Source organism: Lontra canadensis, unplaced genomic scaffold (assembly GCF_010015895.1).
Source record: "Lontra canadensis isolate GAN:19392208 unplaced genomic scaffold, GSC_riverotter_1.0 scaffold22, whole genome shotgun sequence".
NCBI lineage: Eukaryota > Metazoa > Chordata > Mammalia > Carnivora > Mustelidae > Lontra > Lontra canadensis.
The window spans coordinates 13,104,546-13,127,705 of record NW_022631016.1 but is presented as its reverse complement, the minus strand read 5'-3'; the positions used below and the strand labels follow the sequence as shown (position 1 = coordinate 13,127,705).

Genomic DNA, 23,160 nt, shown 5'->3' with positions numbered 1-23,160 from the left:
TGCCTTTGGGTGCGTCGCAGAATGATCACCGAGGGGAGTCTAGTTAACATCCCGCCCCACAGACGGTTAACACATGTGTTTTCTGGTGATGAGAGCTTTAAAGATCTACTCTCAGCACCTTCCAATCGGCGATACTATATTCTTAACTAATTCTCTCATGCAGTACACAGTGGCTCCGGGACTTATTTTGTAACTGGAAGGTTGTAACTTTTGACTACCTTCATTTTGTTTTTTAACTTTTTGAATACCCTACACCTTAGAGATGTTTTTTTAAAGGAATCCTTTCTTTTTTACCCACGTGGGATATTCCAGCCATCGTTGTTCCCAGCAGTGAGAGGAACAGAACTGGGCTTTGAATCCAACACACTCCCTTTTCTGCCCCTCCTTTTATGGAACCAAAGCACTGGACTATTTAGGACCTTTATTTGAGTTAAACATTAAGGTTTGCAGGAAATTGTTGGACTTAGCGGGAGCTGGGTAACTTGCTACTATGCATTAAAGGTTTGGGGATAACCTGTGGCCATGACTCCACTCGAAACCAAGCAATCACCGTACTTAGAAAATGGGTAAAATAAGCTTTGAGACAGAAGAACTCCTGAAGTCACGAGACTGAAAATGGAGTGTTGTTTCTAATCAGCGTCGGCAACTGTCGAACATGATTTATTAGAAAGTGTGGGAGGTTGAACAAGGAGGGTGTTCTAGGCATTTAATTTTTAAGGGCAAATAATGAAATGCAGACAGCAGAGTATTGGGCTCCTCCGGGCTGCCGCTTGGGTTTGTCAGGAGCCCATGCTCCATCCAGCACGGGTGTGAGTGTGTGGGGCAGTGAGACTAAATCCTACGAGAAATCTGCACAGCGTGACACAGCTTCAGCCTCTCGCCCCGCCTCGTAGAAGGCTCACCCACAACTGCCAGGAAGCTCGTAGGAGGAAGGCAGAGAGGGAATTTCACTGGTGGAAATTAATATATAATCCTCGTGCACCTTGCTCTGTGCTGCTTAATATAAAGCCCTGTCCTCCAGGTGCCTTGTGAAAATTACAGTTTTAAGGAGACCTTAGCTCTGACTTGGCCATTTCTGTCTTGCTCTGCAGAGGGAGGGCAAGGAGTTCTAAGGGTTTCACCACATTAAGATTTCTTACTGACATTAATTAAAAGTATCCACTCTATTTTGAAATGTTTTGTTACAGAAAATTTCAGTCCTAGGCAGAAGTAGGCGGAAGAATGCAGTGAAATTCATGTACTTACTCCGCGCTTTCTACTCGACCCCCCCCCCCACCACGGCGGGTGTTTCAACTCTAATCCCACCCACACTGCTCCCCCTACAGGCCGTATTCTGTAAAGCAAGGTCCTGACATCAGAATTTTATCTCTAAATATTTTAGTTTACACTTAGCGCTTAAGACTCTTAATATATAATCACATTATGGTGACAGCATTTACAAAAATAACATGAACTTCTCAATCATCCAAACTCCAGTCATTGCTCAAATTTCCCCAGTTGTCTTGTCAATGGAAGTGATAGTGCTTTTGTTAAGGCTTATAATTTCTCATCCAGCAACAGATCTCCCGAATCTCTCATAATTTATACAACAATACACAACCCCATCATTTTCTTCACGCACTCGCTGTCATTGAAGATGCCGCCGCGTTTATCCTACAGAGTTCCCAGATTCTGTGCACCGTGACCCTGACAATATCATCACTCCCTCTCCAGGGAAGCCTTTTACAAGTGCAAGTCCCTGGGCCCCACCCCGGAGGAAACAGCCCCCACCCACCACCCCGCGTCCAGCTAGATCACCATCTCACCTCTCATTTTACACACAAGGTCGCCGAGTTCCAGAGAGAGTGGCCGGTCCAGGGTAACATGGTCTAGACAGTTTCCCTGGAGTCCTGCTCAGGGAACACCATGACCCGAAGCTTGGCGGATTTCTGCCCATCTGTCACCTCTTGCTTCCTGCTCAGAAAGGGTGTCCTGGACTACTCTAGGAATTCTCACCATCTTGAGTTTTAAAAACATTTTATCTCCTCTCAGTGATTCTAGCTCTAAGATATTTATTTTTCTAACTAGTTAGACTGTTTAGTTGTGTAGATATAAAAGGCATATTGAAGTGTGAAGAGTTACACTACTTTAGTTGGCAAAGCAAGCTGGCTTTTCCCCAAGACCCTTCTTCATCAACCATTTGACCCTCTCTGGTTCCATGCCAACCTCTGCTTGTGTTTTACCCTCATCTTGTTAATCTGGGCCTCCGATTTACACGTCTAGTGTTGTTCAGGGCATGTTGAGATGAGAGCAAGATGGTATTGAGATCCAGAAACACCCAAACCCCACTCTTCACCCCAGTCAGAATCATGTGTCCGTACGAGGTGGAGAATGTCACAGGTGTCAGCCCAGGCCTTAAGCTGTAGAGGGAAGCCATGAGGAACCGGGAAGAGCTCAAGCCACACTTGTCACCTTGTAGGGATTCTGCCATTGTAGCGCAATGAGGAGCAGAGAGTAGGGGCCGGGTGGGAGGCAGCTGCCCCAAGCCTTCTAGGGCCCCAGCGGGGGCGGGCATTGGGTGGGCGGAGTGAGGAGAGAGACTTCTCCCTCGAGTAGTCTGGAAACACCTATCCTAGCCTGAGCCTTCCCCTCTCTGAAAGCAGAGAGGAGCCCAGCCATCCTCCCTCCGCCGCCGACCCCCAGCTTGAGGCCACAGGGATCTTCATCATTAAAAAAAAAAGCAAGGCCAAAGTGGGTGTTTGATCTTTTGGTTACAGTTTCCAACTCTGTCATCAGTTCGGTGAAGTGGCTTTTCCTGCTTACTCTTAAGGATTCTGTGGTCCTGATATGTATTTGCTGCTGTTGCTGCTTTGCAGAGAGATCATCGATAACACCAGCAAAGAGAACGGGATCGACATCATCATGGCCGATAGGACCTTCCACCTGATCGCCGAGTCCCCAGAAGATGCCAGGTGAGGCATGGCTGTTGGCTGCCCGCAGACAACATCCTCGCTCCCGCCGAGGCCTGACAGCCACCCGACCGGCTCTGAAGAGACTGCACCTGATTGTCTAGTTGGGCTTTTCTGTTAGGACGCGTGAAGAACCGAGTCATGAGATGGACGTACTCGTCCCCTGGAAACCTGTCACTGGGCTCAGGTGTCCAAGAACCACACAAGGGCCAGGATTCCCAGCTTTGAATGCCACTAGACAGTCTCCTTGTTATCTTGGCTCAGGCTTTTGTTGTCCCCAGCAGTGTATGTAAATCATGCAACGCACAGAGCCAAAAGCCCACCCTCTGGAAGCTTCTGAGCATAGCCTGTGTTTGCTTCACATAGAGTAGCCCATTTAATTGTCACGGCTGCCCTACAAGGTTAATAGTGTTGTTACCATTATTACTGTGACCCACATTTTACAGAGTAGGAGACTCAGACATGACAAAGGGGAGTATCATTGGTAAAGTCACAAAAGCTCAGTTTCACTAAAGGGAGGCATTACGATTCTTACATTTCTTTTTTTTTTTTTTTTTTTAATTTGACAGACAATCACAAGTAGGCAGAGAGGCAGACAGAGAGAGAGGAGGAAGCAGGCTCCCCGCCGAGCAGAGAGCCCTATGCGGGGCTCGATCCCAGGACCCTGGGACCATGACCTGAGCCGAAGGCAGAGGCTTTAACCCACTGAGCCGTGCCCCACGATTCTTACATTTCTTAAGGAGCTTAATTTTTTGACTGAGCTCAAAGGACAGTGGGGTCAGTGTCCATTGGCTGGATCGAGTGGTCTCACGTTCCTGGACCCCAGGGCCCCATCCTTGTGGGAGATGTGGAAGAACAGGAGAGCTGCTGTCTGCCCCCCGGCGTGATGGCTCACCGAGCCACACACTGGATGAGACAGAGCAAAGCGTCTGTTTCTCCTGCTGCTTTAGGAGCCACAGGGCTGTGTTGGAGGTATCTGTCCTCTCTGAGCAAGGCTGGAGAGCATCTTTGGCCTAGATCCTTTATTTCTGACCTCTGAAATCATTCAGATCTTGTAATGAATTCTCCGTGCCTTTCACAGCTACCCCTCTGCCCTTTGGATGTCTGAGTCCATACAGCACCATGGGAGCAGCTTTAAGGTCAAAGAAAATAATTCTTCCCATGGGAACAAACTAAAACCATGCTTGGATCCATAAATTATGACGCACACTGGAAAAACAAGCAAACCTGGAATTACAGCCCCTTCATTCCATCTGGGACTCCTAGAGACCGCCCGTGGGTGTTTGTGGTCTGTGGAATACCCACAGCTTTCCAGCTGAATTACAGGCCCAGCGTTCCAGAGCCATCCTCTCTGTTTTAGGCCATAATGAACTTGCTAAATTTAACATTGGGGACTTTTTTTTTTTTTTTTTTTCAAGTAGGTTCCACGCTAGGCCAGTGCGGGGTTTGGACTCCTGACCCTGAGATTAAGACCTGAGCTGATATCAAGTATTGGATGCTTAACCGACTAAGCCGTCCAGGGGCCCCAACATTTGCAGTAGTTTAACTGAGAACTTCTTCCCTTGGCCAGTGAAACATGTTTTTAAAAATTCCTTTTCAGATTGAGTTAAATCTGACTCAGGAGGAGAAATTTGTCAATTTAAGGGTGTCACCTGAACAGAATGAAAGGCCGGCAAATTTTATTTGTGTGTGCGTGTGTGTGTGTGTGTGTGTGTGTGTGATCCCATGTGGCCTACGTCTTGAATGTGTGTTTTTCAGTGTTGGATTTGGGAAACATTTTTGAGCTTCATAAAGCAGTGACTTAAGTCTTGACTTTGAGTTAATCAGAATTGATGAAGCAAATTTATATTGAGATGTTTCCCCTGTTTCCCTGGGACTCTGTATACACTGCGTATTTTCAAGCTCTTGGTCACATTTTTCTCCTTTAGGAATCACTGGAGACAGATTTTAGTGCTTTGCTATAGATACATGACTTGCGCTTCTATATAGGTTCTGTATACATTTTTGGCTTAAGTATCCCGTCATAGACACCAAGTACTTTATCCTGTGCCATACTTAGTAGGAGCATATCTGTATGTCGTATTAGCCCTTGCAGGAGAGGGCTGTCCCTAGCATCTCACATTTGGCACCTCCTACGTTTTATAGTTGCTTGATCAATGTTGGATTGGATGGATGGATGGATGGATGGACAGACGGACAGACACATGGATATGTGGCTATTTGTGGTCATTTTGCTCAAGCCTGTATTGTGTTTCTAGTTCCATCATGACTTTTGTTCAGCTTGACTTTTCTGGGGTTGATCTGTTTTCCTTTGTTGTCTGATTCTAATGAGGCTGCAAATGAGAAAACTCATTTTGGGTGAGAATACAAGAGTTCTCCGGTCAAAATAGCATTCCACTTTCTACTTCAAGCAATCGTTTTCTGTTTGCAGTTCTCCTATGGTTTTATTCTTACTTAGGTAGAAATCCTATCAGGTGATCAGAAACCCCATCCCGGAAGTGAGTAGGGAAGACTGACCTCAGTGGGCATGCTGAGATGGCGCTCTGCCATCATCGGCCTTCTTACCTTGGAATTTACTTTTTTTTTTTTTTTTTAAGATTTTATTTATTTGCGAGAAATTGGAAACGGGGGAGATCACAGAGCTTTGGAGAGGGAGAAGGAGACTCGCCACTGAGCAGAGAGCCAGATGTCGGACTCCATCTCAGGATCCTGGGGTCATGACCCCAGCCAGAGCCAGTCACTTAACCGACTGAGCCATGGAGGCACCCCTGTTTTTAAAGAAAGAAAAGGCACTTGAATATTTCCTAGGTTATAGATAATACCTTTAATAAAGATCCTTGATGTATAAGTGTTTGGGGTGGAACTGAGGGTTTCATTATCCTCATTATTCAGTGTCTGGAGGTCTGGGGCAGCTGGAGGAGAGGGTCTCCCCTTGATCTGAAACTGCAGCAGCTGTAGCTAAAGGCATTGCCTGTTTCTTCAACCTTTGCCTGTTGGTAGCATGAAACCCACATTTACCCCGTGAGGAGTGTCGGCAGATTAAAAACGAAATTGCTAGAGGAAATGTCACTTTCGCAGAGAATGCCGAGAAGGGCATCGGTCACCGCGGTGCCCATCCAGCAGCTAGCCCCTCCTTGACAGTCTCTCTGTCCTTCCCACAGCCAGTGGTTCAGTGTGCTGAGCCAGGTCCACGCGTCCACCGACCAGGAGATCCGGGAGATGCACGACGAGCAGGCGAACCCGCAAAACGCCGTGGTGCGTGAGCGCCGTGGGGCGGAGGGAGACGCCCCAGGGAGGCGAGGGGCCCGGGAATTCCTAGACAACCTTAAGTAAAAGTGTAACAATTAAGGGAATGTTTTAAAAGTCATGCAGAAATACAGAATTGGTAGAAGACAATCATAAATAGTAATAGATTCCAGTCCTCCCGCTTTAAACCATTAAAAGGACCAAAAAGAAAATCCTAAAAAATCATGCAGAAAAACAGAATTAGTAGAAGACGATCATAAGTAGTAATAGATTCCAGTCCTCCTGCTTTAAACCGTTAAAAGGACCAAAAAGAAAATCCCGAGTTACATGAAATCCTGGAAGCACATCATACCTCCCTCCAAAGGACTTCGGAATTCTGACTCGTGTTCTTCCGGTCTTCACTCTATCCTGGACGCCTACAGAACCATACGGTTGTATTTTAGAAATCAAGTTTTCTTTTCTCCTAAGAACAACATAAGATCAAAGTCTCTTAGCAGGGTCGGAGTCTAAATTTAGGGATGGATCCTAGTGTAAGAAAATTTGTACTGTTGAGAGAAGTTTGAAATACTTTCCAAAGTATTCTAAAAACAAAGATTAATTTATAATTTTTTTTTAATGAGAGAACTGTAGATTCTGCCCTATCTAGAGGCGGTACTCACCACCAGAAGGGGGACCTTTCTTAGATAACTATTATTTTACAGTTAACACAGAAAGGAGAAGTGTTTATTTGCTTCTTTAGAGAGCCATAACCTAAAGGATGTCATGGTCATGTGTGCTGTACTGATGGATTCTCTTCCCCCTATTTTTGCTCCTTTCCAGGGCACTTTGGATGTGGGGCTGATTGATTCCGTGTGCGCCTCTGACAGCCCCGATCGGTAAGTTGGGATGTGACTCTCAGCAGAAGGAATTAGTAATCTGCAGGCTCCCCCAGCCCTCTCTGCTTCTGGGCCACTGTCTTCTTTCCTAGGCCATGAAATGATTCAGGGCTACGTGTTGACACCTGCTCAGTCCCAGGCTGCCTTCTTCGTGGCCAGTTTTATATCCAGAAGTCTTGCTCTCTGGGTATCTTTGGGATGCTGGAGGAGACCATGGAAGCTAATTTAAACACTCAGTTAAACACACACACACACACACACAAGGAATATTCTTCATTCAGATCCAGGGGTTGACCCAGGATTCCCAGAGGAAGAAAATGCCTGCTGAGCAAAACAGTATTCCAGCACAGAGAAGGGTGTCTTCCCCTTTCTAAACTTAATAATGAACTCAAGTAGGATTTTGATTGCAGTTTATGTGTAGAGTATTAATAAATTAAACCACAAAGATTTTTCCTTGACATTTCCACCTTACCTGTGCCCTTAAGATAGCATGTTTTGATTTTGTTTTCTGAAGGCAAATCGTCTTTGTGGATGCCCCTGGGAGTCTGTACCATTGACCTTTGTCTGTATTTATCTATTTTTCTTTGCTGCTGTTTGAATCCTGAGTAGGAATCAAAATCGGCTTCTGCGTCTAGGAGCAAAGCTTTAGAAAGTGAACAGAAATGTATTCCAGTTGACGACAAAAATGGTGCCCACTGGGCAGCATTCCCTGGAGTCTCCATCTGCCCCTTGACAGAGGCTCTTCTGAACCACAGACACATTGCTTCTAGGATCGCCCTACACCATCCTACACCTGGCTCGGGGACCTTACCAAGTGTCTCCTGTCAGTAGCCCAGATTTTATTCTGATGGTCAAGTTCCCACCTTGTCTACATCTGTCTCCTTCTGAAGGAGGCTCCAGCAGGCTGGGCATGTGAAGATCTATGCGTAGAACTTTCCATTGCTGCGTAGGCCCTTCTCTCCATCAAGTTCCCTCCTTTCTCCCTTCCCAAATATAGAAAAATCTTTTATTTTTAAAGAGCTACTGTAAACATTTGAAAACTTGCAAGAAATTATTCAGTCACTAGCATAAGCGGTTAGGTGTAGGAATTAGTAGGAGCAAGGGCCTCGGAGAGATGTGGGCCATTGCCAGACAGAGATGAGGCAGAAAGTAAATTTCCATTATTATGTTATCCCTGACAGAAATGAGGCTTTGTTCAATTGCTTTGAACACATGAACCCAGGTGGCTTTTTGTAGCCAGTATAATCGAGTGTGTAAGATGTTCTGTTTACACCTACTTACTGATCTTCTTTTATTGTTGGTGTCCGACATTTCATTACCGACCCACAAAAATATCATCCAAGGCAATACCCAGGGGCAGAAAGAAATTTACTTTGGAGAGGCATCAAAAAAAAAAAAAAAATTTCCCCCACCGTCACCTCATTTAGCTTTCCCCGAACCAAGTGTCATCTGGAAAGTTTTGCATGAAGCAATCTTTCCCTTTCCCCGGTCCTTCAGAATGTGTGGCTCCAAGTTTAAAGGTTAATGAAGCATAAAATAAATCCTGCAGAAATGAGCAAGAGTTGCCTTAGCCTAAGTACAACGGCGCTGCAGTTTCCGATCCCTGTGACCGTCCGCCAGGAAAAAGGCATTTGGTCTTGGTTCAAACAGGTGATGCTGCCGGTGGGGCTCAGTCTCTGCTTCCTTCCTGCCCTGTCGCTCAGACCCAATTCGTTTGTGATCATCACGGCCAACCGGGTGCTCCACTGTAACGCGGACACCCCAGAAGAGATGCACCACTGGATCACGCTGCTGCAGAGATCCAAGGGGGACACCAGAGTGGAGGGCCAGGAGTTCATTGTGAGAGGTGACTGCTACTGCTGCGCTGCTTGGTGGGGGGGCACTGTCTCCCTTTGCCTAGGCACTGCCGTGTTTGCCACGGGGGCGGCTTTTCTGAGGAATTTTGACTCTGAAGTTGCTTTAAAAAATCACGTAAGAGGGGCGCCTGGGTGGTTCAGTCGTTAAGCATCTGCCTTCAGTTCAGACCATGATCCCAGGGTCCTGGGATCGAGCCCCGCATTGGGCTCCCTGCTCGGCAGGAAGCCTGCTTCTCCCTCTCCCTCTCCCACTCCCCCACCTGCTTGTGTTCCCACTCTTGCTGTCTCTCTCTGTCGAATAAATAAATAAAAATCTTTATGGGGCGCCTGGGTGGCTCAGTGGGTTAAAGCCTCTGCCTTTGGCTCTGGTCATGGTCCCAGGGCCTGGGATCGAGTCCTGCATCGGGCTCTCTGCTCAGCAGGGAGCCTGCTTCCCTTCCTCTCTCTCTGCCTCCGCCTGCCTCTCTGCCTACTTGTGATCTCTGTCTGTCAAATAAATAAATAAAATCTTTAAAAAAAAAAACTTTATAAAGAAAATGATTAAAAAAAAAAATCACGTGAGTAATGGTCGTGACCCTTTCCAGCCCATAAGTAGAAATGGGACCCATCTGGAAGCCTCCTGCAGATTAGGACCCGGTATTGGGGGTTTCTCTTGATAGGTTGTTTTTTTGTTTTTTTTTTTTTTTTTAAGATTTTATTTATGTATTTGAAAGAGAGGCAGTGAGAGAGAGCATGAGCGATGAGAAGGTCAGAGGGAGAAGCAGACTCCCCGTGGAGCTGGGAGCCCGATGCGGGACTCGATCCCGGGACTCCCGAGATCATGACCTGAGCTGAAAGCAGTCGTCCAACCAACTGAGCCACCCAGGCGTCCCTCTCTTGATAGTTTTTAATTGACATTTTCATCTTTCTTTCCAGGGTGGTTGCACAAAGAAGTAAAAAACAGTCCGAAGATGTCTTCACTGAAACTCAAAAAACGGTGGTTTGTGCTCACCCACAATTCCTTGGATTACTACAAGAGCTCCGAGAAGAACGCTCTGAAATTGGGCACGTTGGTCCTTAACAGCCTCTGCTCGGTGGTGCCTCCCGACGAGAAGATCTTCAAAGAGACAGGTAACGGAGCCACGTGCCCGTGGCGAGCCTGGCTTTGCTCAGACCGAGGGAATTGATCTGCTGAAGCCGGCTGTGCTTAGCTCTATGGACACCTTGTATTGAAACCACAGTAAAGGGACGCCTGGGTGGCTCAGTCAGTAAGCGTCTGCCTTCAGCTCAGGCCATGATCCCAGTGTCCTGGGATCGAGTCCCACATTGGGTTCCCTGCTCAGTGGGAAGCTTGCTTCTCCCTCTCCCACTCCCCCTGCTTGTGTTTCCTCTCTCACTGTCTCTGTCAGGTGAATAAATAAAATCTTTAAAAAAAAAAAAAGAAAACAGTAAAGAGGTCCTGCTTACTTGAGTTACACAAATGTTCTTAGGACAATTGCACAAAAACAAAGATTCCCCTGTGGTGAGCTCTCTTTTCCTGTGCTGTGTTTCATCTTTTCTATCTCTGTGTCATGAGACTCCTAACGCAGCCCAAGAAGGCTAAATCCTAAATGTCCCTGAGCTTATTAACCTCATAGATTAAAAAGCAGTCATGTTAGCTTAGTTTTGTTCTCATCAGTATTATGAAAATTTTTCTAGATTGGGTTCTATTGGTAGTTGTGATTTTATGCTTTTTAAAGATTTTTAAAATTTATTTGATAGAGAAAGAGAGCACATAAGCAGGGGGGAGGGACAGAGGGAGAGACAGAAGCAGGTTTCCCGTGGAGTGAGCGCCCAGTGTGGGGCTCAATCCTAGTACCCTGAGATCATGCCTGAGCTCAAGGCAGACGCTTAACCGACTAAACCACCCAGGCGCCCTGATTTTTGTTTTTAATACAGTTCCTCTGTTCCAAAGGATCGCTTGCTTCTGGACACACAGATGCTTGCTTAGCAAAAGTGCTTTCTTCTCAAGGCAGGGTCTAAGGAAAGGAAACAAACAGGAAGGGATAGACAGGGAAGGAAGCGTTTTCACTCTGGTTCCAGAGCCTTGAAAGCAACTTAGTTTATGCCTTTTTTTCTCCCCCCCCCCCCAGAGCAAACGTTACCATTTACTTAATTATTTATTTATATTTTAATTTATTTGAGACAGAGAGCGAGTGCACAAGCAGCGGGGGGCGGCAGGGAGAGGGAGAAGCCGGCTCCTCGTTGAGCAGCGAGCCTGACATGGGCTCGATCCCAGGACCTGAGCCCAAGGCAGAGGCTTCACCCACGGAGCCTCCCAGGCGCCCCTGTTACCACTGATGTATTTAATCCTGGGTTTTATTGTTTTTTGTTTGTCTTATCCTCCACCGTAAGCTCCTCCAGTCAGTCGGCGGATACATGGGTTGCTTGGCACACTTGGGAACTCAGCGAGTGCTGCTGAATTGACTGCTGGGTTGACTGGGGGGCTGCTGGGCTGCTGAGCGGTGGGGGAAGGGCCCTCCGTTGGGGGTGGGGGTGGGGGGCAATGACGCCACTGCGCATGTGCTCCACCGCAGGCTACTGGAACGTCACCGTGTATGGACGCAAGCACTGCTACCGGCTCTACACCAAGCTGCTCAACGAGGCCACCCGGTGGTCCAGCGCCATCCAGAATGTGACGGACACCAAGGCCCCGATCGACACGCCCACCCAGCAGCTGATCCAGGACATCAAGGTAAGGGGTGACTGAGCTTACCAGGGTGGGTCACTGTCCCTCGCAGATACCCCCATCTCTTGGATCAAGATGTTGGTCAAGCTCCATTTTTATTCCATCATCAGAACTAACTTGCGATTAATTTTCTTTTGGAAGTTCATGGCTTTTATAAATCTAAATACGAGCACTTCAGTGAAATTTGACACTAAAAGTACTTTGTGGCCAGGGGTGTGGCAGGTGTGGCTGCCCAGGCAAACCCGGGTGCTGGGCTGTGCACACAGAGGGAGGATGGTCTGTGGTTTGGGGTGTAGGGTTCCCCATCTGAGGGACCTGGTGTGATTTCTGTGGGGGTGACCTGCTGCCACAGGTCACCCTTCAGCCCCGGTGTAGGGACCTTCTAGGAGCAACATGGTAATTCTCTTACTGAGAGTTACTGGAGCACACGGGGGATTCACCAGCCGCATGGATGGGTCTAGAAAACCTTTGGAACCTTTATTAAGCACCTCCAAACTCACAGGAAGCTTCCAAGTCTCTGGACCAACACTGAACTTGTTAAATTGTAATTTCCTTTTTATAAAGATGAACCGCTCAAGGAGGATACACTGAACGAATAATTACATGGTAGCCATGCACAGAGATTGCCGTGCTCATTTTTCAGGAATGGAAATAGAGACATGGAATATTCTGGCTGCATTGTTCAGACAGCTGGTTAGTCCCTGATGCAGAACCAGGTCAAGGAGATTGTTTTTACTGCTCTTTCTCTAAGTTATCCATCTGATAGATTCCTGATACCAAAGAAGGAGCTGGAACAGTGAGAGAAAAGATTTGAGAATGATAAGACAGGTGTTTGTTGATCTGCATTAAAGGAAATGAGCTCCTCAAATCCAGGAGGCAAGCTCAGACTTCGCAGAGGTGGGAGAGGGTCTAATATGTCTGTAAGATAACATTTCCCACTGAATTCAAGTCACAAGGTAGTGTGTGTTCCGGGTGTTTGGAGCTAAATTCCACCAAGTCCGTTATTCTCCAAGACTCTGCAAATTCCATGGATGCTAAATGGTAGCAATTTCATTTCTGGCATTTAAAAAAATTATTTCTGAAGCTTTTCTTTTCTTTTCTTTTTTTTTTTTTGAGAAAGGAGTGAAAACTCCTCAGTTGAGCATTCTCTTCAAAGCTGTGTCTTATCTATTCTTATATCTCTAATTTGAAAGCTGTCATTAAAAAGAGTATTAGAATTTTCCAAATATGAAACAGCCCTCTTTAAAAAATTAGGTTGCCCTAATTAAGTCCATACAAAATTGTTGAAATAATTAAAGTTTTTTTTCCCCCTGGCTTTCAGTTGGGTGTTATTAAAAAAGTTTCATAGTGGAAATTACTGCAATAGAATGATTCATTGCCTGTCCTCCAACTTTTCTGTTTATCTAACGTTCTTAAAGGAACTTTGCCTTCTTAAAATCCCAAATTAACATTTTAGGAACCTAAGTACAGGATGAATTTTTATGAAGAGATCTCTTAAATTTCAGGAAAGAGAAGGCAGGCACGTTGAATAGTCTGTCTAATAACATATCAACGTGTCATTTTCAGGTATAGAAAAAATACAGAAGACCAATTAAAGAACAAAATAATGTTTTCTTTTTTTTTTTAACAGTTTATTTATTTGACAAAGATCACAAGTAGGCAGAGAGGCAGGCAGAGAGAGAGAAGGAAGCAGGCCCCCTGCTGAGCAGAAAGCCCTATGTGTGGCTTGATCCCAGGACCCTGGGATCATGACCTGAGCTGAAGGCAGAGGCTTTAACCCACTGAGCCACCCAGGCGCCCAAAAACAATGTATTCTTTAAGCGAATTGTAGATAAAAATGCATGGTTTGGCTAAGTGTCTGATGGCTAAATAGCAAAAGAACTTTACTTTTTGGAAGTATGCATAATCTCTGGGGAAAATATTTTCAGTAATATGGGAAAATATATACACATGAAATGAAGAGAATGAGTTGTGACAAAAATGCACATTTATGATTTGTCTTCAAATGCGGATTGTGGGTATCTTCATGTTTGATATCTTTTTTTTTTTTTTAAGATTTATTTGAGGGGTGCCTGGGTGGCTCAGTGGGTTAAAGCCTCTGCCTTCGGCTCAGGTCATGATCCCAGGGTCCTGGGATCGAGCCCCACATCGGGCTCTCTGCTCAGCGGGGAGCCTGCTTCCCCCTCTCTCTCTGCCTGCCTCTCTGCCTACTTGTGATCTCTCTCTCTGTCAAATAAATAAAAAATCTCAAAAAAAAAAAAAAAGGATTTATTTGAGCGAGAGAGTGCAGGGGCAGAGGAAGTGGGAGAAGCAAACTCCCCATTGAATATGGAGCCATACTCTGGGGTCAGGCTCACAACCTTGAGATCATGACCTGAGCTGAAACCAAGAGATGGATGCTTAAGTGACCGAGCAATCCGGGCGCCCTGAAACTATCGCTATTTTTTTAAGTAGGCTCCATGCCCAGCATTGAACCTAATGCGAGGCTTGAACTCCTGTCCCCGAGATTGAGCCCTGAGCTGAGATCAAGAGTAGGATGCTTAACCAACCACCTCGGTGCCCCCGTGTTTGAAATTAGTAATGCTAGATTGTCTAGCATCTCCTGGATGCTTTGGGCTCTGGAAAACGTTCACATGTGGGAGGATACAGATTGCTAGGACACCTGCGTAGCTCAGTGGGTTACGCTCCTGCCCTCGTGATCTCCGCTCAGATCATGGTCCTCAGGGCCGTGAGATCGAGCCCCAGTGTTGGCTCCTCTCTGGGCATGGAGTCAGCTTGAGAGTCTTTCCCTCCGACCCTCCCCACCTGCCCGTGTTCTCTCTAAAAAATGTTTTAATTAAAAAAAAAATAGAATACAGAGGCGTTTATTCTTACACACAGGCGTGTTTTGGGTAAGCCTGCTGGCTTAGGCGGGTTCTGTGTTTTCAAGGAGAACTGTCTGAACTCCGACGTGGTGGAGCAGATTTACAAGCGGAACCCCATCCTCCGCCACACGCACCACCCCCTGCACTCGCCGCTGCTGCCCCTGCCCTACGGAGACATCAGCCTGAACCGTGAGTGCCGGGCCACGCGCGCGCCGAGCACTGTTGAACTAGAAGAACAGCTGTCAGGGGGCTCAGGAAATGCCCGCCCTCCCTGTCAACTCAGAGTTGCCGGAATTTACTAGAGAACCAGATCCTGAAAGTCTTGTGTTACAAAGCGGGAACCTGTTCGGCAATAGGCCAACTTTTTAGGCGAGCGTTTTGTTGAGGGCAGCAGTTCAGTTATAGAACAAAACAGCATAACTTGCCCACCTCTGTGTCCTGACGGCGCTGTTCGCCTGATGCGAGGGTTCAGGGTCGTGGCGCGCAGCGTGTCATGAAGCCGCCGTCTGTCCCCATCCCTTCCCCGTGTGTGTGTGTTTGCTGCTCCGATTCTAGCGTGTCCAGACCCCCCGTGTAAAGACTTGTGTGCGTTCTGCTTCTCCTAGTGCTCAAAGACAAAGGCTACACCACCCTTCAGGACGAAGCCATCAAGATCTTCAATTCCCTGCAGCAGCTGGAGTCCATGTCTGACCCCATCCCCATAATCCAGGGCATCCTGCAGACAGGGCACGACCTGCGCCCGCTGCGGGACGAGCTCTACTGCCAGCTCATCAAGCAGACCACCAAAGTGCCCCACCCAGGCAGTGTGGGCAACCTGTGCAGCTGGCAGATCCTGACGTGTCTGAGCTGCACCTTCTTGCCCAGCCGGGGGGTCCTCAAGTACCTCCGCTTCCATCTGAGGAGGTAGGTGACGGCTGTGCCGTGCGGTCGCGCAGCGGCCGCGCCAGGTTGTGGCTCGGAGGACGCCGCCTGGTGTGGTCCCGTGCTCGGGTCCCTTGCACAAGCCACACAAGGCTGTGACAGGGACCGGGTCCCTTTCAGCGCGGTGTCCTAACGTCCGAGACGTGGAGTCCATTTAATTACCGGCACCTGAGTAAGTGGAGGGGGGAGGCCTGGGTACTGGGATCCGGATCAAACGGGTAGAGAGGTTCTGACTCGGACTCTGATGAACCTCGGAAAAACGGTTTTCGTCGTATGAGACAGGACTCTGGGCAGCGCGGCAGAGGTGAGCTGGCAGCAGGGCTGCTCCCCGCCCAGTGCTGGCTCTCTGGGACTTTTTATTATTATTATTACTTGAATTTAAACAAAACCTGCACAGAAAGTCGCCCTTGTTTGCTCTGCACCACGCGGGGTCCCCTCGGGGGGGCCCTTTGCCCTCCGAGTGCTGAAAGCAGCCCGGCTCCCAGACGCCAGCCGGCCTCAGTCTAGCAATTAACAGTGAAGTGTTTGTCTCCTAGGATACGGGAACAGTTTCCAGGAACCGAGATGGAAAAATACTCCCTCTTCATTTATGAATCTCTCAAGAAAACCAAATGCAGGGAGTTTGTGCCTTCCCGGGATGAAATCGACGCTCTGATCCATAGGCAGGAAATGACGTCCACGGTGTACTGCCACGGGGGAGGCTCCTGCAAGATCACCATCAACTCCCATACCACGGCTGGGGAGGTGAGGGAGAAGCCGCTGCCTGACGCCTCACTGCCAGGGCACAGAAGTCAGGAGGGCTGATCACGGTTAGGCGGGCTCCCGCGTGGCTGTGTTGTGCATAGCGCGGCAGGTGTAACCTACAACCAAACTCACGTATAAAGAGATAAAAATACGTATCAAACATGAGCAGAAACACAAAAATGAAGCAGGTGCATATCTGGTGGAGAATATGTGGCTGACTCGGGTGCCCGCCAGGACGTGGGCTGACCGCAGCATCTCTGCGATGAGGGGTCTCTGTTTGCTGTACGAGTATCTACAGTGATGAGTCAGATGAGCATATTTTCTTTTTTTTCCCCTTTTTTAAAATTGAAATTTAGCATTCTAAAATCATTGGCTAAAAGAAGTAGGGGATAACATCCAGAAAAGCTTCTGGCGTGGAAAGGAGAAACATCAGTGGAACCCACTGTTTCTTGGAAGTTCATGAATGTATCAGACAAAAGAGAGGGCTTGAGTTTTTGCGGGCCTCTCCTGCTAGTAGGGGTTTGTCCGGCATCTGTCTCTACCAGTGGGTAAAATGCTTTGTGCTCTTTTTTTTACAAAGACAAGAGAAACATGATGTGTGGAGAACAGTGGGAAAAGAGCACTTTGGAAATTCTGGGTGACCACACATGACAGTGTTAGTGGGGGAGCTCCTTGGACCCTCACATGCCAGAGGCTCACTCGGGGCTCTGGTGAAGCCACATTCCAGGACCAGATGCTGGAAGCTGAAGACCTTGGGGTGTATCTTGCAGGTGGTGGAGAAGCTGATCAGAGGCCTGGCCATGGAGGACAGCAGGAACATGTTTGCCTTGTTTGAGTACAACGGAAGCGTCGATAAAGCCATTGAAAGCCGAACCATCGTAGCAGATGTGTTAGCAAAGTTCGAGAAGTAAGTTCCATCTCCCTGGGATGCCAGCAGATGGAATAAATTAAGAGCAAAGTTGAGGATTGCTTTTGGCTTCAGTTTTCAGCTCTCAGTGTGCATTTGAGTTCCTGTTCTTTTACTTGTGTTGAAGCACATTTAATTTCTCATCTCTCCCTGCTGCCTGTTTTTCTTGATTCCTAGATAAAGCCCCTGTTTCAAATAAGGTTCAGCTCACCATTGTTCTTTTACCCCATTTGCTCAGTCCCCTGTTCTACACACTGTCTTGGAATTTCCTGATTCTAGGCCTTTCACTTGTCACTGGCTTCAAAACAGGCCAGCAGACACAGGCAAACTCAGACACTTTTCAGACTGCATTTTCTCTCTCTCAGACCTGTAGTGTTCAATCTAGGACTTTCTTATCCCTTAAGCAGCACAAAAGGTACCATGGAGGCTGTGTTTATACTGAACAGGAATATTTGTGTCAGTTTTTGTTAATATTGTCCTTTATTTGAGGGGTCGTAAAGGGAATGAAGATAGAGCCTTTGTTTCTTTTCTATAGATTGAGCATAATGTTGAGCCGGTACTAATTTGGGGCCCGCAGAAAATCCTTGTTAGCACAGTGTAATTGAAAGCTGCCCGTTTGTTGTCTTAAAGTGAGACCAAAATGAAAGCATGATTTTCACTTCTGGCTAAATACAGTTGTTAGGGAATGAGTCATCTAACATCAGCCCCATGTGGCACCAAAGGGCCATTTATCCTTTTGCTTTCTGAACCTCCCTTGCCTTCTGTCTGTAGGCTGGCCGCCACATCAGAGGTGGGGGACCTGCCCTGGAAATTCTACTTCAAACTTTACTGCTTCCTGGATACAGACAACGTGCCCAAAGACAGCGTGGAATTTGCATTTATGTTTGAACAGGTAGAAGGAACTTTCAGAAACAGGTTCCTCTGCGGGGAAGGCGGGGAGCAGACACGAAACCTAGTCACACTCCTCCTAAGTCTGCGGTTGGTCTGGAGGGGCGTGAGGCCTGGCGGTTTTCCAGCAAGCCCAGGGCGGCCGCTCCTTCCCGCGTCTCTAGAATGAAACCACGACACGTGCTGTGTGGGGTCCTGTGCTAAGACCTGTTCTAGCTGGGAGGAGAGAGACATTCAGGGATGAAATGTGTGTTAGATGCCGCCTGTGCTAGGGAGAGATTTTAAGCAGCAGAAGGTGTGTGTGGGGGTACAGTTGTCTGGGAAGGTGACGTTGGAGGGAAATGGTGACAGATTTCAGGTCACGCACCCCTAACACTGCCTCCTGCCTCCTTTAGGCGCACGAAGCAGTTCTCCGTGGCCACTACCCAGCCCCCGAAGAGAACCTACAGGTTCTCGCTGCCCTGCGGCTCCAGTACCTGCAGGGGGACTACTCGCTGCACGTGTCCGTGCCCCCCCTCGAGGACGTCTACTCCCTGCAGAGGCTGAAGGCCCGCATCAGCCAGTCCACCAGAAGCTTCACCCCGTGTGAGCGGCTAGAGAAGAGGCGGACGAGCTTCCTGGAGGGGACGCTGAGGCGCAGCTTCCGGACAGGGTCCGTGGTCCGGCAGAAGGCAGAGGAGGAACAGATGCTGGACATGTGGGTCAAGGAGGAGGTGTCCTCGGCTCGGGCCAATATCATTGACAAATGGAAGAAACTGCAGGGAATGGGCCAGGAGCAGGCCATGGCCAAGTACATGGCCTTGATCAAGGAGTGGCCAGGCTACGGGTCGACGCTCTTCGACGTGGAGGTGAGGACTAATGGCTGCTTCTCTGATTGGCTGGCCTGAAAGCACACGTGAGTGTGGCTGTGGCCGAGTACATGGGGCTGGGGGCCCCCAGCAAGGCTGGATGGAGCCTCTGTTCTCTCACCCCCTTTTTGTTAGAGCAACTCCTCGCCCCACTTTACCATTAACACACCCTCTCATTCACCAGTTTTCCTCCCTTGTAGTAAATGCTTTTACAGTGTGAGCAGGGAATGGAAAATTAAGGGGTCACCTCTTCTTAAATAACTTATGTTTTTTCTTACAGAAGCTACAGATAGATTAAATCAAAAAGTGCTGGTAGAAACCAGCATTTAAAATTTTTTAAAAAAATGTTTAGAATTATGTACATGAAATTAGAAACATTAGATACAGTTGACCCTTGAACAGTACGGTTGAAAATCCGTGAATAACTTTTGACTTCCTGAAATGTAACTACGAATAGTCTGCTATTGACTGAAAGCCTGACCAGTAACATAAGAGAGTCGATTAACACATATTTTGCATATTAGATATTACATACCTACATACAAACTGTATCCTTACACTAGAGCTAGAGAAAAAATATTGAGAAAATCCTAAGGAAAATACATTACAGCCACTACTGTATTTAAAAAAAAAAAAAATGCACATGTAAGTGGACCATGTAGTTCAAACTCATGTTGTCAGGGGTCAGCTAGGATTTTACATTTGGTTTTTTCCCCATGAATATCTGTTTGCAGGGAAGAATTTGTTTCACAAATGCAATTTAGCCATTAGCGGTAACCCATACTGATTCATACCTTTTTTTTTTTTTTAAGTATACCATTTATTTATTTATTGTTAAAGGTTTTATTTAGTCACCCATCAGAACAGCAGGGGGAGCAATAGGCAGAGGGAGAAGCAGACTCCCCACTGAGCAGGCATCCCAATGCGGAACTCGATTCCAGGACCCTAGGACTGGGACTATGACCTGAGCTGAAGGCAGACACTTAACAGACTGAGCTGCCCAGGTGCCCCTTAAGTAACCCATTTACTGAAAGGAAATCCTACCAATGCTGTAGATCAAGGCCTGGCAATCTACGTGCCACTTCTTTTACACGATGTACTGGAACGCGGCAATATTCCTTCCTGCCTCTGCCCCTGGCTGCTTCCACACTAACGTGGCCACACTGGGTAGCTGTGGCAGAGACACTGTGGCTCGCAGCACCTAAAATATTGACTCCCTGTCCCTTCATGGGTAAGTTTGCCAGCCCCTGGTCTAGATAAACTTTCAGTTTTCTACTCACAATCCCATTCAGCATGTTTGGTATCTGATGACTTTTAAGTGGGGCTCTATGAAAAAAATCTAAGTATTGATTATGTATTCCAAGATCTCCTCATGGCTTTTCATTGCATGCTGTGTTTGCTTGCTTGCTTGGTCCAGTGAGGTTTTGTCTTCAGGTGTAAATCAGATGTTTTGTACAACACCTCCTCTTCTCAGTGTCACTCATGTACATCCCTCCTGTTCCTACCGGCTTCTCATGCCTGACTTGGGGTTCTTGTTCCCCCAACACCAATCCATGCAGGGAAGCCTGTCACTAAGCCAGTGACATTCCTTTTAGCTCCGGGCACACTGCAGGTCGCTGCTGCTGCCTCTTGTCTAGAAGCCAGTTTTTCAAGAGTTGCCCAACTGCTCAGCACGGAGTGATTTGGAGAACTTCCCTCTGATCTTAGATTTTGCATTGGAGGAAGAGTGATCCGAAAAAGGATTAAAAGCAGAGCTAGGGATAGGAGACTGGCTCCGGGCTGCTGGGTTTGCTGGGGGAGCCACTGTCGGCTCCCCCTGGAGTAAGGTTATCAACGGGGGGATCAAAGCACAACGTCAGGATTCACGGAGTGGTTTTCCGAACGCCAACAAGGGTCTTCCGGTCAGAAACCAGTCAGGCCTCCAAGGAGAAACCACATGTCCTATTTCAGTTGCCCGGGCACAGACTGGTCTTGGATGCCTACCGTGTTCTGCCCAGAATGCTTGACTCAGCCTCTCCCGCGTCCTCGATTTTTGCTACTTGATGATCTCTCGTCCACAGTGCAAGGAAGGCGGCTTCCCCCAGGACCTGTGGTTGGGCGTCAGTGCCGATGCCGTGTCGGTCTACAAGCGCGGGGAGGGAAGACCACTGGAAGTGTTCCCGTACGAGCACATCCTCTCTTTCGGGGCGCCACTGGCAAACACGTACAAAATCGTGGTCGACGAGAGGGAGCTGCTCTTTGAAACCAGTGAGGTAAGAGGCAAGCCAGGGAAATCATTTGTGACCTTGACAAAAGAGAGAAACAATGCCCCATTTCCTGATGCCTTTGAGTAATTTTGACTCTTGCTTTAAAATATATGAAAATACAGCATGGCTGTCTCTCCCCAGCTGTAGGTTCCCTGAGGGCCAAAATTGAACCCTCCCATATTTCTTCTGTACCTTTGCAGCCGAGAGATTTGGTTCCGTTCTAGTGGCGGGTCTTACCCGTGGAGGAAGGGAAATGATGTAGATGTCCAAAATACATATATTTCGGTGAGGAAGCCTTGTGCCCATCAGCAGATGATGACGGCAAGAATCACAGCTGGAGGGAGCCAGGGCCATGACTGCCCTGGGCTTAGCTAATTCTGGCTCACAAAATCACCCCCCCAAAAAAGCCTCTAAATATGTGTGCCATCTGCTCCAAAGCTTAAAATGTCATCCTCATCATGATAAATGGAGAAGCCTGCTGAGGCCACCACGTAGGATGCTGCTAGCAAACAAGGGTGGAAAATGGAAATGAATGACCCACCAGCTTAGCTGTTGGTGTAGTCATGGAGGGGCGTCCCAGAGGCCGGGAGCAGCAGGCTCTCGGAGGCTGTGGGGCAGGAGGCGGACTAGGCTAAGGGGAGGGGAGCAGGGACATGGAAGAGGTGGGACCTTTGACTGGAGGGTTCCAGGCCCCCAGCTGCCAGGTTTGGATGACTCCAGTAGAGAGAGTGATGGTGCCAACTGATGGGTGGGACGATGAGGTAACAAGGCAGTTGGGACGCCTTGAGAGGGATGCAGGCCAGCCTGAGGGACAGGCCCAAGGGGGCGGCAGTGCCTGCATCCCGGGAAGGGGCTAACGCGAGGTCACGGCCAGCCACCACATCTCGCTCCCAGCCCAGCCTTGTTGTGTCCCGCAGCTGTGTCGTGGGGCGGGGACGCCACTGTGATGAGCCGGGGTTTACTAGCTGGCTCACAGGCGCGGTTGTTCGCCAGTATTTTAATCAGGGGGAGTCATCCCAGCCCTCAAGACACCCAGAGTGTCCTTGAGTGGCGTTTTTTGTTTTGAATGTGAAAAATCTGCCAAGTGTCCATCAGGCAGAATTGTGGTTTTCGTGGGAAAGAACCACGCAGTGCGACCCACCATATTCAGAAAAGCCAGGCTTCCCCTGCCCGCTGGCCGCCGGGAAGAGGGGAAAGCCGTGGAAGGTCCGGCTGGGACTGAACCCGAGCCAAGACCGGCGCGGGGCCCCCTGGGGAATGACCCGGCGGCCCTCCCCGCGCCCCCGCTGAGCGTGTCCCCTGTGCCTCCGCCGCAGGTGGTGGATGTGGCCAAGCTCATGAAGGCCTACATCAGCATGATCGTGAAGAAACGTTACAGCACGTCGCGCTCCGTGAGCAGCCAGGGCAGCTCCAGGTGAAGGCGCCAGGGATCCGACGTGTCTTGAGCATCCGCACGTGAGCCCCTCTGGCCTCGGCCGTGCCCGTGCCACGCAGAGCCCCGGCGGAGCTGCCCCCACCTTCTGGAAGCCCCTGGCCGGAGGGAGGTGTCTCCGAGGGGCCGTCCGCCCTCTCCACTTCCGTGATCCTCTATTAAGCTGTCAACCGTAGCAGTCGGCCCTGTTTGGAAAGCTTTACTACTCTTAGATGACACATGCCTTAACAAAGAGAGGACAACCCCCCCCACCCCACCCTGGCCCCCACCAAAGCAGCCAGAAGTGCCTTAACGTGTGGACCCAACACTAACTGACCTTAACTGTGCTACTGAAGGGAGCTGCCCCCGCCCCCTCGGGGAGACTCACAGAGCTTGGGGGAGGGGGCGGTCATCCATCAATTCTGCACTAACCTCCCAGCCTGATTTCCCTACTTGGAGGGAAGGTGAGGGAGCCGGGAGGGGGGGGGACAGAGGGAGCACAAGGGGACAGGATATTTTAGTCGGAGTGCTGCTGGCAGCCTTCTTCGCGGACGTAGATTAACTTCTTTGTTTCGTCTTTCAAGTCTCTGAGCTTGCCTATGCATGCCTGTGTTCATAAACTCATCACTTTAATCACTGTCTCATGAGCATTAAAAGCAAAGGGAAAAAAGGATGTGCAATGGTGTAAACAGTCTGTCT

The 23,160-nt window shown here is 48.4% G+C and overlaps 1 protein-coding gene across 1 annotated transcript in view; it reads left to right on the top strand.

Moving 5' to 3' along the window:
* The window catches only part of MYO10 (myosin X), a 212,118-nt gene extending 189,408 nt beyond the window's left edge, over positions 1 to 22,710 (top strand). The window contains 14 exon segments of the mRNA XM_032861894.1: positions 2,856 to 2,951; positions 6,110 to 6,203; positions 7,014 to 7,069; positions 8,773 to 8,915; positions 9,841 to 10,035; positions 11,481 to 11,638; positions 14,562 to 14,685; positions 15,102 to 15,399; positions 15,954 to 16,161; positions 16,932 to 17,068; positions 17,840 to 17,960; positions 18,352 to 18,804; positions 20,865 to 21,056; positions 22,367 to 22,710. Coding sequence (XP_032717785.1) covers positions 2,856 to 2,951; positions 6,110 to 6,203; positions 7,014 to 7,069; positions 8,773 to 8,915; positions 9,841 to 10,035; positions 11,481 to 11,638; positions 14,562 to 14,685; positions 15,102 to 15,399; positions 15,954 to 16,161; positions 16,932 to 17,068; positions 17,840 to 17,960; positions 18,352 to 18,804; positions 20,865 to 21,056; positions 22,367 to 22,468 — 2,377 coding nt within the window. The 3' untranslated portion in view covers positions 22,469 to 22,710.
* The last annotated feature ends 450 nt before the right edge of the window (positions 22,711 to 23,160 follow it).